Source organism: Stegodyphus dumicola, chromosome 6 (assembly GCF_044657685.1).
Source record: "Stegodyphus dumicola isolate Sdum_Otavi_A_Nest chromosome 6, ASM4465768v1".
Classification (NCBI taxonomy): domain Eukaryota; kingdom Metazoa; phylum Arthropoda; class Arachnida; order Araneae; family Eresidae; genus Stegodyphus; species Stegodyphus dumicola.
This window is the reverse complement of record NC_140773.1, coordinates 107,646,986-107,665,893: the sequence shown is the minus strand read 5'-3', so window position 1 is coordinate 107,665,893 and position 18,908 is coordinate 107,646,986. Positions and strand designations below refer to the sequence as shown.

Genomic DNA, 18,908 nt, shown 5'->3' with positions numbered 1-18,908 from the left:
CCGTATTAAAATGAAAATTTATAACTCATATAACTTTTTGAATTTTTCTTCGATCATTCTTCAGTTTCAATAGCTATAGAAAAATGCATACTTCTTATATGAAAAGATGAATTGTACTTATTCAAATTTATTTCATTTTTGTTGTGGAAAATCGCAGGAATTTAAATATTATTCAGTGAAACATCTAAAATAAAAATCACTGAATCCCTACAATCACCGCTTCAAAAACCAAACCTAGATAAACATTAAAACAAAACACAGTATTAGTAAGCGTTAAAAATTAATCTTTCTTTTAATCATGCTTCTACAACCAATCAAAAACAGTATTTACCAATACGATTCAATAAATAAAATCCTTTTTCACATGTTCATAAATAGTAACCATGTATAAGTCTAAAGAGAATTACTATCAGCAATAAAACAATTAAAAATATTAAAAATAAATTATCACATAAATGAATAAAAATTGTTCATATAGCTGCCAAAGATATCAAATATAAGTGTATATAAATGTAGAATGACTACTGCTTCTTAGGCTTTGTCTTCAAATAAGACTTCGCAGTAGTAGTAGACATAGTTGTAGTATCAGTGTCATTAGGTGGATTCAACCGCATCTATAAAAAAGAAAAGTATTTTTATTAATAGATATACATTTTCTTAAACCTAGCATTAAATAAATATGCTAGCAGAAATCATCAATATTCCATTAATTCCCTAACTGCCAATTAATAAAATACGGTGAAAAACTCCCTCCTCCCAGCTTAAAGGTATCAATAATAGCGCTATTGCTTTTACGGTAGTTTTTATATATTGCCAAAACTTTCATAGCTGTGAAATCAGTTATTTTTTAACTAAAATTTTCAGAACTTGAAAATCACTTATTTCTTCCCTAGATATCTCGCTAACATTCTTGATATACACTGACATAAAGTCATTATTCTTGGCGCATATTTCAAAATTTCATAAGACTTTTGACACACCGTCATTTAACCATCACAATGCAATGGATTAAAAGATGTTAAAAATTAGAGAAGAAAAATTTTAGTCAAAAAAAGGCAAGAATTTTATATTTAAAAAAGGAAAATAACTTTGAGGTAAGGAAGAAAGATTAGCAATAGATTTAAATCATTTTCTCTTCCACATGAAACGCGGAGATTTTTGATTTAAGCTTTGCGACAGTTTAATAGAGATAATTTTCTAATAAACATAAAGTACTTGTTATACAATCAGCAACTGATTGAATAGGGGGCAAATTGGTCTAAATTTTTTTTTCCCAGTTAAGGAAGGACAAGATGTTTTGTCTGCATCAGCACATAATTTAACTGTATGTAATACAAAATATATAAACATTGTATAATAAAAAAAAGTTTTAATAAATTTTCATACAGCAATTTGAGAGCAATGACATTGCTCAAATTACTATGCATATTGCTTTATAATTAAGTTTGTTCTTTCGTTATTTACAGTATTTCATTTATTTACATATTGTTCTGAATACTAATTTAATTTCCATTAGCAAATGAACATGGTCTCCAGGGTTAAATTGCTTGAAAATGAAATAAATTTTTAATATTATTAGTCCAAAGGGATTTGAATCCCGAAGGACTATTAGTTTCGTTTTGGCATTTTGCGTCGGACTCATAAATGTCGGTTCACTTTTCAAACTGTTGCCACAAAATGTTAGAGTCCTGCATTATATTTGAAGAAATTAAATAATGAAAAATCTGCATAAATGTATGTATATTTCTCGTATTGTGATAAAACAACGGTACATAGAGTCATCGAATTTTGAATAACGTAATCCTCCAACGAATATGAGCATGTGGAAGACCAAATTTGAAATTTTAAATTTGTTTTATGATCGATTTCCTATTTTTTAAAACTTTGACGAATTTTTGATTAACAAACTCAAGGATTTCAAAGCGAGCAATGGCAACGTTGTGCAGAAAAGCATTTTTATCTCCAGCGCGTGAGTCTCTGTATCGGAAATTCTAAAGATATGCTCGTTTTAAAACTATTTTGCGATATTGCTGTTGCACTGGATCTTATGGTTTAAGTGCGAGGAACATGATATTTAATAAAGAAAGGTAACACACAAAATGTTAAAAAACGCCCCTTTGGACGTAATTTAAAATCTGAAACATTTCAGATTTTTTTTTCTGTTAATTATAACACGGAGGATTTTTCCTCTTTCCTGTGTTTTTAACTATCAGATTAACTATGATTATGAATCAAACATTGATCAATGTAGATATCATTCTCCGTAATACTGCGGTTAATCAAGAATCCGGTTAATGCCTTCTAGATTAAACAAACTCAAAATTTCTACCACGAAAATATAAAGAATCCCTCTCATATATATAAGAGATCATTTACATAATTTTTCTTAATTACACATTTTTCTAAAACCTAGGCAAGACTGACGATAAAGACTACAAAATGTTACTCAATCTAATAATAATAATAATAACTGGAATTCAAGCGTTGCTTTCATACATTTAAAATTTTAAAAAATGTGTTTTAATGTTCTTGTTAGAAACGTTTATGTCTTCCCTATTATCTAAAATTATTTCAAAAGTAAGGGAATTTAATTTGAATGAATTACATTTTATAACTAACTTTAATTTTAATAAAAATGCCTAATGTATGGTTATTAAACAGCGTGATTACAAAATCTGTGCTTAATGAGTGAAATTATTGGAAAAATGCTGAAATACAAAGCCTTTCAGTCAGTTTTCCTCAGAAAACGATCCACGAAGAAACTCCTCTTAGACAAACAGTTGAGCTTTCCTGTTTTAAATGCAAAAACAACCGATTTCCCAAATATTTTGGAGTGAAAATAACTTATTTCTATGCAGAAATAATTTGCGTATTATTTTCCAAAAACTTAAAAATTGGACCATAATAATAAAAATAATTTGTCTGAAACTGATGACAGACAGGTATCTGACAGCGTTAATTAAGAGATTTTATTTCAAATCAACGGTAATTACAGATTTAAATTTATTAACAGAAAAAGTAAATATTAGTTCCTTTTCTTTTAAAAGGATAGTTATTCCATATCTCTTAACACAAAGAATTTCTTTAAACTGAAAAAAAAAGACATTTCTGGATGTCTTAGAAAATTCCAATCGAATATTTCCTATTAAAGTTTCAATTTATAAACTGAAGGATGTTTCCTGTACTTAAAAATTCTATTACTTTCTGGAATATTTTTAATGCCACTTAGAGAAAACAGAAAAGAAATGGACCAAACAGTAAATTAATTCTGCAAATTTAACACGCAGTTTTGTGTTTTTGTTTTGCTGAATAATATGTGTGATTCACTTCCATGTGCTCCATGCTTAACTGCGCGTTACAGCATTTGTTGCTAAAAGAACTTCAACCGAATACTAAAGCAGGAATTTATTCCGAGATTTTACAGAGCGGAAAAAACTAAAAGAAGAAATTTTCAATCGAGTGAAAAAATTTCTATAAGTATTTTTATAGCATGAAGGAGATTGCTGCTTAAGAAGTTTATAAAGTTTTTTGAACGTGATGTTATTTACAAGAACAGAGTCTGTGAAAGTAACCTCGATGGAGTTCTAAAAAGGATCTTTTTTAGACAAGGCCTTTTTCGCCAAGTTGATCCCCCCTTTAAAAATATACTGAAAGAAGTAACACCTAACTATAGAAGATTTTTAAAGTTTCTTAACAGTTCTGCCCAATTTAAGAACTAAAATATAAAAATTTTTAAAGTGATAGCTTTATCTATATTTAGGAAACGAATATGCAGTGTAAAATATTTAAGACTTTTCATATAAATTCATTTTTACTTGCATAGCACTTGTTAAATTAAATGTAATGTAATCTAATATCTTTAGAAAATTATGTGGTAGAAAACTTTTAATGCTTAGGTAAATATAAATTAACCTTGAATGTTTGAAAATTTAAATTTAACATTTGTTTTCATCATGGTTTTATTAATGTTCGTGCCACAGAACAGATGGTCCCGAAGGTATTCAGGAAATTAGACTGAGTGTGGAATAGTTGAGAACAACTGAGAAAGATTTCAAATAATTAATCAAATCAATATTTTTTTCCTACGGAGATAATGATCCAATTACAATGATCATGTTCCGTCTCGAGATTAAATGTAAATGCTTCTCGTCAGGAAAACGATATCAATTAATTTTAAAAATTACAGAATTTCTTTAGAATTAATGTTCTTATAAATCTGTGAAACTTCTACGAACAGCTCGGTCAAAAAATGATAATGTGTTTTCTTAACTATATCAATTATTCTTAAATTTTTAGTTTCATAATTTGAGAATATTAAATAATTTCTTGTGTGGAGTAAGTAGAAAACGTTTGGTGATAACTTTCTAAAAAATAAAACCGTTTTCTGAACTCCAAACTAATTTCAGTTATTTTGTCCCATAAAGATAAAATACGTAGTGAAACCCCTTAACCAGGAAGGTCCCCAACTCTAGATTGATTTGAAAATGTACAGCTGGTCTCTTTCTGTATGTTCAGGAGATATACTTTATACAAACAGTAAATTACCAAGGGTGGCGAACTATCTAAACAGGAAAGTGCAAATAAAAATAATTTGAAGCCAATTGGAAAACAAAGTTGAAATAAAAGTAAATTAATCAAAGCAATAAACATTAAATAATAGTTGATAATTCCTTGTTTTTTCTTAAAGAGAAGCTAAAAAAGTCATCAACAGATGCAAGTTTCCTGAATTTGGTTTAGTTTATTATAGCAAAGTAAGATAAGGGCTATCTGCCTAAGGGGAAGGATGCCTTCGTGGAGGACTTCTCGGGGAAATTGGCTCGTATACACACTACGCATGGAGAAAGCCATAAAAACGCCCTTTCGGCAAGACCATTCAGTAAATGTTAAAAGTTCGAGGTTGGTGGAACTTCTTTGTGAGACAACCAGACACTTTGCAGATATACTATGTGGAGTTGGCCTTCTAAGCAACTGATCACGTGAAGATCAAATGCCTCCTATGAAGAGCTGAAGAACGCGACTATCAGAGATATTCAATACTGACTTTTATTTATGCTCTCAGAAATACAGTCACTTTCAGAGCTGATCATTTCAGAGAGGCAATCACTGTGAGACGTTTCATTGTACAAGCAACCCTCTTATAATACAGTATCGTATTACAAGAGGTTCCTTCTACTAAAATAATCAAATCATGAAGACCACATTTCATTATTTTAATTAATATTAACATGTAAGCAGCAATAATACGACACTGATAAGCAATACAAATCTAGTTTCGAAGTCTTTGTAAAACTGAGCAACAATTTTAACAATTATACATACCATAATCCTTTCCTTTTCTGCGCATGCATAATCTGACTCGTCAATGTCATTGTAACAATCAGATTTGAATTCTTTAGGTGGCGAGCCTTCGAATTCACAAAGTTTGTCAATAGGCCTAGCCTTGACGAGCATTTTATTCATTCCTTTTGGCTTTTCTTGAGGACAATAGAAGAACTTGGGATTCTTTTCGTCGAAAACAATACTTTTGCGCATCATATCTGCGCAAATAGTCGTAATGGCCTGTAAAGAAAAGCTGTTATGAAATCTCCTTTCCCATTATTTAGGATTTCTATCAAAAACAATGAACTTAATGAATAGACCGCATACACGAAATAGTCTTCACTACTGTGCCCAAATATTTTTAAGAAATGTAAAATTTACCAATACAAAAAGAGTTTATGGTAAATGCACTAACATATATTTATTCATACATGTATTTTCAATCTCTCGTTACGCAATACGCTTAAGTCTCTATATTCGGCATATCTTACCGAAACATTAAAAAACATTCTTTGTTTAATTATGTTTGCTTTCGTTGGGACTTTACTTTCAACATAGCTAAATTATTATTTTTATAAACTATAAATTTTATTCTTATTTCTGAAAAAATGTAAAACTTGTAAACCTGCTTAATAAATTGCTGTTTTCTAAACACTCCTGTTGCAATGTAGTATTTTAAAGCCACTAGTTCGTTAATACTTTTCCCACTTCAACCCTCAGTTGCATTCCTTTTCCCTCAAAAAAAACATAAAGCATGTGTGACATAATGTTTCAGCTTTTGTAATTAATATTGTTGTTGTTCATATGGCTTTGTTAGTATTTTAATTTCGCGCATTTAACATCGATGTATATTTTCTTTTGTTTAGCTGTGTATTTATTTAGCGCGTTTTATGTTTATTTATAGCGTATTTAATGCAATCTTTAATTCCTGATCGCTTAACACAATTTTAAAGCCTTTAATATGCTGTAAAAGAAGTAATTCTCAGCAAACAGATGCTGGAACTGTAAAAATAGAAATCAGCTTCTGCATTTTCTTAGTTCTAGAGGTTACTACAATTTCAATTTAACTTTAAACTCTGTAATATTTTATATCATTATTATTATTGTTGTTAAAAGTATTATTATTCTGTCTTCATCCAACCAGTTCCCATTTTCAAATTAAATATTTTGGGAGCTCGTTCTTTCGGTTATTTTTTGGTTGTAAGACGCTACTAACATCAAAGGGCTTTGAAAGAGGCGAAATGGTCAGCACTTCTTTAATCAATGCTTTATTCATTAACTTAGTTCTTCACGCTTTTACATATATTTGCAACTGATATTTTAAACGTTGTCTCATTTATTTAATGTAGCTTTGTGAAAAATATAACAGCCATTTTTTAATCCATTAAGATCTAATTAAGATCAAGTTATTTTTCAAAGTAATTATTATTACTACTGTTTCACGAGTGAATAAGTTTTTGTTGAGTAGCCATCGCTTTGAATACAGTATTGAAAGTTGGATAAAATTCTTTTGATTTTAAAGGTATTTAAGGTCCAAATAGAATTTATTTAAAGTTACAACAATTTAAAAAAAAGGTAAGTGTTTAATAATCAAGATTTTAAACAGCTGTATTCTTGCTCAAAAGAAGGCCTAAAAGATTTTTTTTCTAATGGGAATTACTACAAGCGATTTAAAGAAGTGTAAGAAACATTTCAACCAACCAATAAAACTGTCAAGTGCATTTAGACCTGCATTTAGATCGATAGCTATGAAAAATTAAACGCAAATATTGGGGGGGAAGGTATACTTTATAATGTATTAATCCAGAAATAATATTAAATTTTAAGAATGCTGATAATCTACTATTCTTCAAATTCTTTTTTAAATTCTGATAGCATAAAATTACAAAGGCAAGATTAGGATAAAAAGTATTTTTACTATAAAAATAACATGCTAAATAACTGCGTACCAAATTTTTTTAATCACTTATTTTAACAGGCAGTTGATAACTGCAAATTTCAACGAAAAATATACGGTTGAAAGAGGAATGTAATTTTCATTTATTCTTCCAAAGATTTTAATTTTTTAAATTTCAGGTTATAAGTAAATTACTTTCTCAGCTTGGGGTTCTAAATTATCGCAAACTTTAGTCAGAACATAGTGAAAAACAAACATTCATTATTTTAATGATCTCCGTTATATACAATTTAACGTCAATCTATATTTATTATAAATTCACACTGAAAATTGAATTTAAAGGATTTAATTTTATTTTAGAGTCAAATTACTTATCAGAAGAAGAACTAAGAAAAACTGTAGAAGAAGAACTAGGAAAAACTGTAGAAGAATAATTGTTACATAATTTTCAACATTTTTATGTGATATTAATTATCAAATAAAGCATTTAAATTTGAACTGGAAATGTATATTTTAAATGTGTGGAACTTTAAAAAAATATATTAATACAGAAAGATAATTACAGTTAAAGTAATTCCATCTACAGTCTTTCGCCGTTCCATATAAGTACTGATTAAATTATGTGTATTATAATAATTCTAGTATACAATTTTTTTTTTACTTACCAACACCACGACCATTAAGAACAGTTGCAATTTACCTGAAAATATTTTAAAAATTCTCTTATTAGCCATTTGCCGGAATAAACAATTATAGTGAAATTTGTACGAACAAGTTTAAAAATTGATAAGCAACCTCATTAAGTGGGTTTTATTTTTATTCAACTAAAAGAATGTTAACTTAACAAACCCGATCAAAAAGTCACTTAGGGTTCCACATGAATTGCAATTACGGATATAATGAAAATGAAAAATATATTAATTTATTCAAAAATCCTATGATTTCTTGGTAAGGTGCATTTTAATTTTATAACAATAATTTAAATTTTGAAACCCTTTCCTTTCAATTCTTGTATCCCACTTACAACTCCCTACCAAAATGAGTTTTCAGAATCACGCTGAATGCAAATGAGTAGAAATAGTATTTAAAGAGAGTTCTACTTACTTCAAGAATAGAGAGTGCTTAGGAGTCCTTAGTGGCGCGTGTTTGCCTTCTGGCTATTCCATTCTTGAATCTATTACGCTCGGCCGTATTTGTAAGTGCCTATTGATATTCGCCGGCTAGTTTAAATTAAGGGACAACTACGTTAGCTATTTGTGTCTAGCTTCGGCTAAGTCTATTTTAGTTAGTATTACATTAGTTTCTTATCCTGATTTACAAGCGCGAGGGGAAACTTTCCTGTAAGCCCAAGAAGGGGCCAACTGTTATAATTTATTTGATTGCATAAAAGGGTATTTTAATTCTTCTCGAGTCTATGTTGTCTACTGGAACTTAGCGATAAGTCGTTATATAGTTCACTAGGTTCCTCGACATTTTATCACAGACAAAATAGTGAGGAACATTGTATCTTTCTTTCTTAACTAAAGAATTTATTTTATATACCTGTATCTTGCTTAAACTCGTGATGAGAATAACGCAGCTTATTTTTAGCGGTTAAATAAATAAATGTACTATTTTTATCTCAGATTTTTTTCGACTGATCAAATGAAACTTTGTTACTATAAAGATTTTTTTTTTCTGTTAAATCTGTTTCAAAGTTAAAATTTGCAGGTCTTGTTACGTTTCACAAAAACTTTTTTAAAAAGGCTAACACTTCTTACTCATATTAGTTAACTTAACATATGATTCTCTTCATTCAATGCAAATAAAAGATTAATCGTTATTGGAAAAATAATTTTAGAAGGTAGACGATTCCTCGAACTGAGAGATGATTGTCACAAAGGAACGGAAATACATAACCATATTTTCTGCACAATTCCTAAGGATAACTGTAACGGTAGCAGTTTATCAATAGACACCCCAAAGTATGCCAGGAAATTTTACTTCTTAGGTACATAACTTATTGTACAATTTCATGATGCTATGTGCAGATGACTCAGAATGGTATTTTGCTGTTTAACATTGTTTAAAATAAAACAAAGTAAAGAGCTTTCACTGAAAAAAATACCTCTACAAATATCAAAATGTAAAATGCGTTTTAAACCACACAAATGTAATAATTTTTCATGTTTTCATACTGATGTCTCTTTTTTACTTCCTTGTACGAAGTAAAAAGGAAGTATTGTAATCGCGAAAAGTTTCAGGCAACATATTTCAACGAAAATATCCATTTTGACCGCTATCGAATGCAATTTAACGATGTTTTTGCGTGATATCTGTACGTAAGGACAGAATAAAAGACTCGTTTCCTCCAAAAAAATTATAAAACTGCTTTAAAATTAATTCTGAAGATAATTTTTTGTGGCGTCTTTACGAACGTATGTACGTACGTATCTCGCATAACTCAAAAACGAGTAGCCTCAGAACGTTGAAATTTTGTATATAGGACTGCTATAACATGTAGATGTGCACCTCGTATTTTGGTTGCAATCGGCCGCACCTAACGTATATAAATATATTTATATATATATCCACTCTGTTACCCGGCTCAGTGATCTCAGTTTCTTTACTCGTATATTTTTGTAAATTGTACATTTTTTGCTTTTAAAATGATTGAATTATGTTGTTCTTATCTTCTGGTTAAGGTTTTTATGCCTTTAGTAAATCTGTATGCAATATTTTTAGAATTATCAACAATTTAAAGTTGTTTAAGTGCCGCTAAGCTTTTTTTTTTATGGCGGCCATTGATTGTTTACATTTGAAACAGCAGACTAGTGGAAATGTTGCCAATCTAGAGAAACTTAGCTTCACAACAACAAAGATTTATTCGCCTTCATTTATTATTTCCAATTAAATCATGCTTAATCCTTTCTGGAATTTTTTCGAGGAAATACGTGTTTAAGATTTACTTCGTAATTTTTAATATAGATATTTTGAGTTTTTATGTATTTTTGCCTTCTCGTGAAGTGAGAACTGAATTAATTGAATGAGAAATGCTCAATCGTCTGTGAAAAACTGTTTCTTTTTTGTTTTGTTTGCTTAATTTCTTTCATACATCATTCTAGCTTTATTATAGTATTTGAATAGAACATTTAGCAACTATTAGATAATTCTATTCTTTAAATGATATAAATTTTGTGCATAATGAGTTATAATATGAACAAAATATAATACTGTTAAGTGAATCTAGCGCTAGAGTGTCGCTATAGTAAACAAATACTAGAATGAATTTTAAGGAATGCATTTATTCTATTGTGGTTTATGCGCTGTCGGCGAAGTAGATTTAATTCAATCCAATAAGTTTAAATGAAATGCAAGAAAAATGCGTATAATTTAATATTCCATACAAGGAAGTCATGTAGTGTACACATCAGATTTTTTAATTTCAGCTTCTCATTCATGTTTAATTTCCTTCCAAATTTTTCTTAGAGAGGATAATATCCAACACATTTTTTCTTTCTAAGAAGACAAACTGTTATACCTTTGCATACTTATTTCTGTTTTTTAAAAAGTTTATTTTTTTTAATATCGTCTCTCACATATAATATACAAGGTGTTCAAATAATGTACTACACTTCGTTAAATATTGATCCTTGGCATATACTTCTAACCATAAAGGTTTTCAAAATAAAGTGGAGAATTTTATGAGAACAATTTCAGCGCTGGAAATGAAAATATCTGTAAATACAGAATCAAACTTTTTATATTATTCATACAAAGTATCAGTTAGCAAATACTTAAAATGAAAACTGTAAGTACAATACTACAAGAAGTTCCATACCTCTAGCTGCAAACTTTTCTAAGATATTAAAGAACAAATTTCTTAGTTTAGTTTCGATTTTCAGTGCATATTTTAAATCAAAATTAAATAGTCCATAATATTTCACTCAAATGGAGAAAGCAAGTACGAAAGAAGATCTCGAGGCGATGACTGGTTCTGTAATGTGTAAAACAGTATTAGCTATATTAAATTTGTAGCAGGCTTCAAGCTAATATTAATTATGAATATCTCTGCGAATATTGCTCATAAAGATAAGGAACCCCTTGCATTTAATTCTGCAAAGCACTGTTGAATTTCTCGTGACTAGATGTTTTTAACTTCCCAGAGAAAGCTAGGATTTTTGTGATTATATAGCATCTGTTGGTAGGATAGATCTTAAAATACTTGAGAGCATCTCTCAAGACACCTACTGATAGGGAAAGGGGAGTCGAAGAAGCTTGGATCCGTCCCCTGCCGTATTTTCTATCAAAATTAGGAAACTTACTCCTGCGCGGTGTAAATTCAGGCGGCTCTGTGGTGCACCCTGCGCAATGTTCTTGGTGGTAAGACAGCTGAAAAATTCTAGGAGTTTAGCCTTTCCCGATGCTTCGCTGGCAAAGTGTCCAGCCGTTGGGAAAAGAAAAAAAAAAAAAAGTTAGATACGTACAAGACCTCACTTATCCCTACTTTTCAAACTATTCTCATTAAATTCCCTATTTTATTTTAAGAAACTTCGTAAGTGGGAATATATGTCTAGAATCGTTATAGTCTATGTCTAAAATCCTCATATTATAATTAGAACATATATATGACAGACAAAGATACAACTAAGTAATTTTAAGTTCCAAATAAAAATTATGCATTGTCTAAACCGATATTCAAGTAACATGAAAAAATTTCAAAATTATCCCCAATTTAAAAAAAATAAAAAGAGCAAGAAGAAATGGCAGAAAAGAAAAACATAATGCAGTGAGAACGAAAAAAGACTGTTAGAAATGTTTTGTAGTTTAGAATTAAAAAAACTGGGCGATCACTCCGTGATTTTAATTTTCTTGAACTAAGTAGGAATCGTTAGGAACGCATTAGGAATACGTAGCAGAAAATACCTCTTAAAATGCAAATTACTCTCTTTAGGAAACCGCCCAAAGCAATAAATTATTAGACGCAGTTTCATCCTTGGAAGGAAGCTTATTGGATAATAAGTATTTCGCATGGTTTCGGTAAGATTCCTTCTTACTTTAAAAGTCGCATTAGCATTTTTATTTCTAATTTTTCAAATACTTCGTATTGCTGAAAGTAATGAAATTCTAAACAGTTCTCTCTCTTGACTGTGTTTGAAGATTAAATGTGATTTTAGTCAAGGTGTCGTATAATGTATGTGCCATCAAATTCAAATGAGAAAGAAGATGCATGGATGCACTTTTGCTCTCTAGCTTTTAGAAATTCGAACTGTTAATATGCAAAAAGGGTATGTTTCTTTCCACGAAAATAACTTTTTGAGTAAGCAATGAGTAAACAATCTCATAAAATTTTAATAAGACAGAGGATTTTAGACAATGCATAGTTTAAGAAAGGTTTAGAATATTTTAACTATAACTTTACCAGAATTAAGATCTACCTAATGAAATTACGGTTGACTATAGATGGAAAGATATCTTTATTCTTGTCTGACTTCATTTGATCTAGTCCATGAATTCTACCGGGGCCAACAGAGCAAGAATTGCCCATGTTGCTAGCATAGGCCTGCTTATAAAAATACGAATTTCCACAGATCCGTCCAGTTTTGAAGGAGAATCGCTAGGGGTCGGGTCGAAAGATCTTCTAACACTCTTCTTCAACCACCAAATTTTCCAATGGACTTCGACTCGTCGTATATGCTAAATACCCTAACATTCAGCCACTCCTATCAACTTCCCGACAGGTATATGCTCTCGAGAAGTCAAGCACTTTGTATTTCTCCGTATGCACACACGAAGTACACAGTCTATCAACTGTATGCGCACACAAAATATTTTAAGTGTGACTGTGCTGCAGAGACACTATACATTTACAAATAAGAATGCTTTCTCCGGAATTCGAACCGGGGCCTAAGCCTATGACAATCGGCTTCCCTACCACCATGATAATAAGGCAGCAAAGACAACTTTAAGGTAAAGAGATGTGAATCTTTGATAATTTCATGATATTGCTTTGAATTTTCATGTTCATCAGTGATATTTATGCCACAAAGAAGTAGAATGATATGCCTACTTTATGCAACACATCCTCTAACGATATCCATGACCCGATTAAGAAAACGTCGGATTTTAGATACAACGTTCTTTCAGGGGCCCCCAACATCCACTCTCCTTGTTTTTATAAGGAGAAAACAGAATTTTGGAAAACTATCGGCTTTTTTGGGGTTCTGAGCTATCCTAAGTGGTAATAAGGCCTTGTCAACATCACAAAAATCTCTTACGCCGTGATATTTACCAATGCATTAATTACAATATTTCGAAAAGTCCAGGTCATCCACTTTGCGTAGGATAAGGGCCACGATACCCTTTTCGGCATCTCTATTTCGAGTTTTTTGGTCGTTCATTATACTTCTAAGTTCTGACACTCTGCTGAATACGAGGGGGCAAAAAGACATTTATCTTGCTGGCAAAGTTTGTGAAATGAAAGATTTATTTTTGACCCCCCCCCCAAAAAAAAAAAAGTCTGAAAGGTTTCAGATTTTAAACTACGTCCAAAGGGGCGTTTTTTTAACTTTTTGTGTGTTACCTTTATTTATTAATTATCATGTCCTTCGCACTTAGACCATAAAATTCAGTCAACAGCAATATCACAAAATAATTTTAAAATGAGCATACCTTTAGAATTTCCGATAGTCTCGCGCGCTGGAGATATTTTTTTTTCGTACAGTGTTGCCATTGCACGCTTTGAAATCGTTTAGTTTGTTAATCAAACATTCGTTGAAGTGTTACAAAATATGAAATCGATAATAAAACAAATTTCAAATTCAAATTAGGGCTTCCACATGCCCATATTCTAGGGAAGATTACGTTATGCAAATTTTGATGGCTCTAGGTACCGTTGTTTTATCACAATGCGAGAAACATACATACATTCATGCAGATTCTTCATTACTTAATTTCTTTAAATATAATACAAGGCGATAATATTTGGTGACAACAATTTGAAAAGGGAAGCAACGCTTATCGTGAATCGATGCAAAATGTCAAGACGAAATCGATAGTCCTTCTGGGCAAATTGCCCCTTTGGACTAAAAATACGATCAGAATGAAAAGACAGTATATTTGTTTTATAATGCAAGAAAAATTAGGAGTTGCGGTGTTTAATGCTAAAGTTTTCAGCTGCTTGAATTGTGATAAAAGAATTTGGTGTTTTATCCTACATTTTTTCATAGAATAAAATCTGATCAGTTTTCAACAGATTATAAATTAATTAAAATTTTGTCAGGACACGGCAATTTCAATGGTTATTTAAAGTAATCTGGATCTTTGAGTGCTTTGTGCACCTGCAGTAGCGGTAATGAAGATGTTAATCATATTCTTCTTGACTGCATTCACTATGTTCAACAGAGGAAGATACTTCAGGCCACTTTAACGGACCTGTCAGTACCTTGGTTACCATTTTTTTCTTAACGTTTACGGACTAAAGAAAAGTTTTCGCTTTTCAGAATTTCATTTTGAATTTAGACTTTTATTATTAATTTATTAATAATAAAAGTCTAATAAATAATAAAGAATTTAGACTTTTATTATTTATTTATTAAGTTTTCTTTTTATTTAATTATGTTTCTTATGTTAATATAACTTGTGTAAGACTCGAGGTATATTCTGTAGAACACGAGCAGATGGAATTAAGATAAGAAAAGACAGAAAGTAGAGATTTTTAATAGAATTGTTGTGTCGCCCATGTGCTTTTATTATTATTAGCCACTTGAACAGCACAACAGAAAATGCACAGCATTTTAACTGCTCTGTATAAATTTCTGTTGATAAATTTCTGTAGCTTTGTGATTTCTGTTATGTATAAATTTCTGTGTGTAATCTGTCTAACGATAAAGGATACACGACGCTATTTAGAATAAGAGATCTGAATAAAAATAAAAAATATTCTAATTTTTGCTACTAAATACATTTGATACTTCTCAAATTCAACAGATGAATAACACTACAATGCTCCTCCTTCCCTGTTTCGAAAAAATGCTAAACGTTAAGCAAGTTATGTAATAGTATTATTATAAACTTTTCAAAAAAAGGTTATAAACTATAAAACTTAATCAAATGAAAATAGTTGTATTCAGCAAAACATTTCTATCCAAAATATTCACATATTTCAAAGACAAATAAATATATTTTTTCCCACGTAATGTGTACAGCATGCTTTTTGATGTTTTCATTACTGCATGATATCTGTATAATGACTTTTTTAATGTGGTACCATTTAAACTCTTTTTCTTTGATTCTCTACTGATTAATACATCTTGACTTTCCTGAAAATTTACAAGTCGATAAATTTCATGAAGCAAAATTATCTAAAATCTAAAATGACTTCTAGGATGCTCAAAAGAAGAAAAGAATCGGATGGTTTCTAAATAAGCGCTATTTACACAGTCCAGCTAACCTGTCAAAATAATTAACACCATTCCTATGCCAGCTTGCTTTTTCTAAAATATCATCTGCTTATGGGCAGAATTCTCTATATAGTTAATTATGACTTTACTTCCTAAAATACTGTCTGTTTTGCAACACAGCTTTGATCACAGCCAATCATTTGCTTTGATCCGTTTCCTATGAACATCTCCTGTCATGGATTTTAAATTTGAGTAAAAAAAATAAAAGTTTAGTTGTAAAATATTAAAAATAGCAACGGAAATTTATGAAAAATTGAGTATAAAGCACAGGGATCAAGCTTTAAAATGATCCATTGTTTGTTTGTATGGATAATTCCGTTGACTGATGCAAAGCTGTTCATAATGAGCCCAAGAGTAGTCACCGTTCGCAGGATCAAATAGATGAAACTATCGAAAAAATTTACAGTACCATGTAAAACAGCCACGTCATTTCGAACGACAGCTTAATATCAGTAAAGACATTGTTCACAAAACTATCATAGAAGATTTTGAAGTTCGAAAGATGAATTAAAAAATAAACTGTCAAGTTTCTCTATTCACATACCATGAAATCCTGAATTGGCTGGCACTTCTATAGCCATGTCCACAATTTTTTCAGGCTCTTTAATTAATCTACTTTCAAAAGCATAGAATAGTACTTAAAATTAATACAAAGAATATTTCAGTATTCTTGATAACTGATAATACAGAAACTTGTGTTTTATAAATGAATATGACCAAATGCGCAAATTCTACCGACCTGTAAAAAAAAATGATTCACACACACACACACAAAGTAATTAAAGCAAGCTAAGAAAGGCTAAGTTTATATTCCAAACATTATATATTTGAAAAGATAGTGAATTGCTTATTATTATTATGTAAACAGAAACTAATGTGGAACTTTTTTTTTCCCCCGGAAAGGAGATCAGTACATAAGCTAGAAACTAGTAGTAATGAAAGTAATAACCAATAACGTGTACTACATGCATAACAAAAGCATGCATGTAGTCACATACATAGTCAAACTTTGTTATGTATGTAGTTTATGCTCATGAACATAGATATAAGTATATTCAAAAACAATGTTTTTTACACTCCTTACTAAATTAACTCCTTAAGAATACAAAGACTGCTATTTATTGCAAAAGAAAAAAATTAATGCACGTTTCATGTTGTACTTTTTTTAAATGCCTTACATAAATATGTAATATAAGTATGATAATTATTTAATGATAATTTATTAAGCTGACCAAAAGCACAAAAATATATATACTTTATGAGAAATTTATTTAATCGACGAAAATATTTTTTACAAATTACTTCTCTTTTGTTCTCCTCATGGAACCACTTAAGTAATTAATTAGTATGTACTATATTTAATTGTTTATTTACATTCAACTCTTTCTTAAAAGCAACTTCCTGCGCACTGCAGAAGACTGCTTATTTATATTAGCATGAGATAAATATTTATATTAAAAAAAACTGGTTTCATGCGATTTTTTGTAACTAATAAATAAAAAATTTAATACTTTTTTTTTTCTTTTGGGTACTTCATAAAATTTCAAAAAAAATATTTATTCATTGGATAAATTTCGTCAATGAAGTAGTTTCTTATCCATTTCTAATTAGCTTTTCAATCATATGCACGGTAAATAAAACCGATTAAAAAGGCTTGCATTTTCTTTTCTTTTTGAGCAAACATATATATTTTACATTATTTTAAAATTTGCTATTCAGAGCAATTTCATTACGTTTATACTTCTGAAATTTATAAGCATATTATCCGTGTAACTTCACAATCACGTCTGCCGAAAGGTTTTTGTTGCATCCCTTGACAGCATATACTAAAAAAGGTCAAAAAATGAAAACCGCGCAACTGAGAATGTTTCAACAATGGCGGATAAATTTCAAAACATCAAACGCAACACCTAAGATATTTGTTTCAAATATTTTTCGTGAATAAACAGTATTTTATACGATTTATAACACATGTACTTACCCATATTAGAATTGCTTTTCTAGTTCTTCGTAAACTTTTTAGGCCCCTTTAATCAATCCTTAAATTCTTCAAACAAATCCAGTACAAGTCGACGGCAATACCCTTCGTAGTTCTTGTGAATTCTGACCTCGGATGACGTGTCGTTGGAAAGTGGAACCTGGAGAACCGGTTTATGCCCCTGTATTCATGCAGGGAAAAAAAATCCATCCTCTCTGGAATCTTTCAAGGCTTTTCGATTCATAGTAGGTGGGTGATAGAGTAGGTGTAGTGGTGCTCCAAACCGAAGCTTTTCGACCCCGCAATCCCGCATGCTATTACGCGCCGCTGTATTGCGCTCGCACTTTTTTTAATTTTATCCCTCACCCGTGAAGTGTTATTTTAAAGGAAAAAATAATGAAAAATATTCATAGAAATATTATTCTTAGAAATCTGTCTTCTATAATAGTTTTTTGTTTAAGAGCAGCTGACCAATCTATTGTTGAAACGTGGCGATGTGTTTAATGGCATTATAGTTTGTTACATTTCTGAAAGCAAAAAAAGAAATGAGGGGCGGAATATAAAGAAAGCAAATTGGCAAATAAATATTCATTTACTTTAATTTTCCCATTCGTACTTTTCAGAACAAAAAACTTTGTATGAAATAATAAGTTTTTATTAATTAATTCAAAAAGCTTAGCTATTTGTACTTTAAAGTTATCTCTGTAATTGAAGCTTAATTTTCTTCAGAGTTCTTAAAAGTTTTCAAATTTTATAAAACACATGCAGTCTGTCACGAACAAATAACACCAGTAATTCTCTGAATGGATTTTCAAAAACGTCTCTAATGAGTCTGGGTCAAGTTGCTTTTGTTGTAAAAGTCTGAAATGCCTGTATATTTTAAGGACAGTCATTTTTATGGAATAAGGGGAGAAAGATGCTCATAATAAGGGGACTCGGATCATTGAACATGAATGGGAAAGTATTACTTTAAACACAATTAATTAAAATGCATGAACATAACTCTAAATTTCTAAGAAACATTTGCGCATTTTTTGTAACCCTGTACGAACTTAAGATTTGTCCCTTTCTTAATCCCCGAATTCTACAAATTCAATTTTAACAATTAAAAGACAGTGATGTTAGATGTGCAATATTAAGAATAGTTTTGTTTCTTTCACTGCAGGATTGAATTTTATTTTCCTTACGAAGCATTTTAGGTCTGTTTAGTTTCTTAACTTGAATGTGGAAAAGTATATGTGAGTTACCTACCTAAAAGAAAGAGATACCTTTT

The 18,908-nt window shown here is 30.3% G+C and overlaps 1 protein-coding gene across 1 annotated transcript; it reads right to left on the bottom strand.

The window, feature by feature from the left end:
• Positions 1-267: 267 nt before the first annotated feature.
• Positions 268-17,763, bottom strand: LOC118201619 (uncharacterized). The gene is made up of 4 exons (XM_035373742.2): positions 17,639-17,763; positions 7,882-7,916; positions 5,320-5,559; positions 268-614 (listed from the first exon to the last, which is right to left on the bottom strand). The coding sequence occupies exons 1-4, from the start codon at positions 17,640-17,642 to the stop codon at positions 522-524; spliced, it is 372 nt and encodes a 123-aa protein (XP_035229633.1). The 5' UTR covers positions 17,643-17,763; the 3' UTR covers positions 268-521.
• Between the last annotated feature and the right edge of the window lie 1,145 nt (positions 17,764-18,908).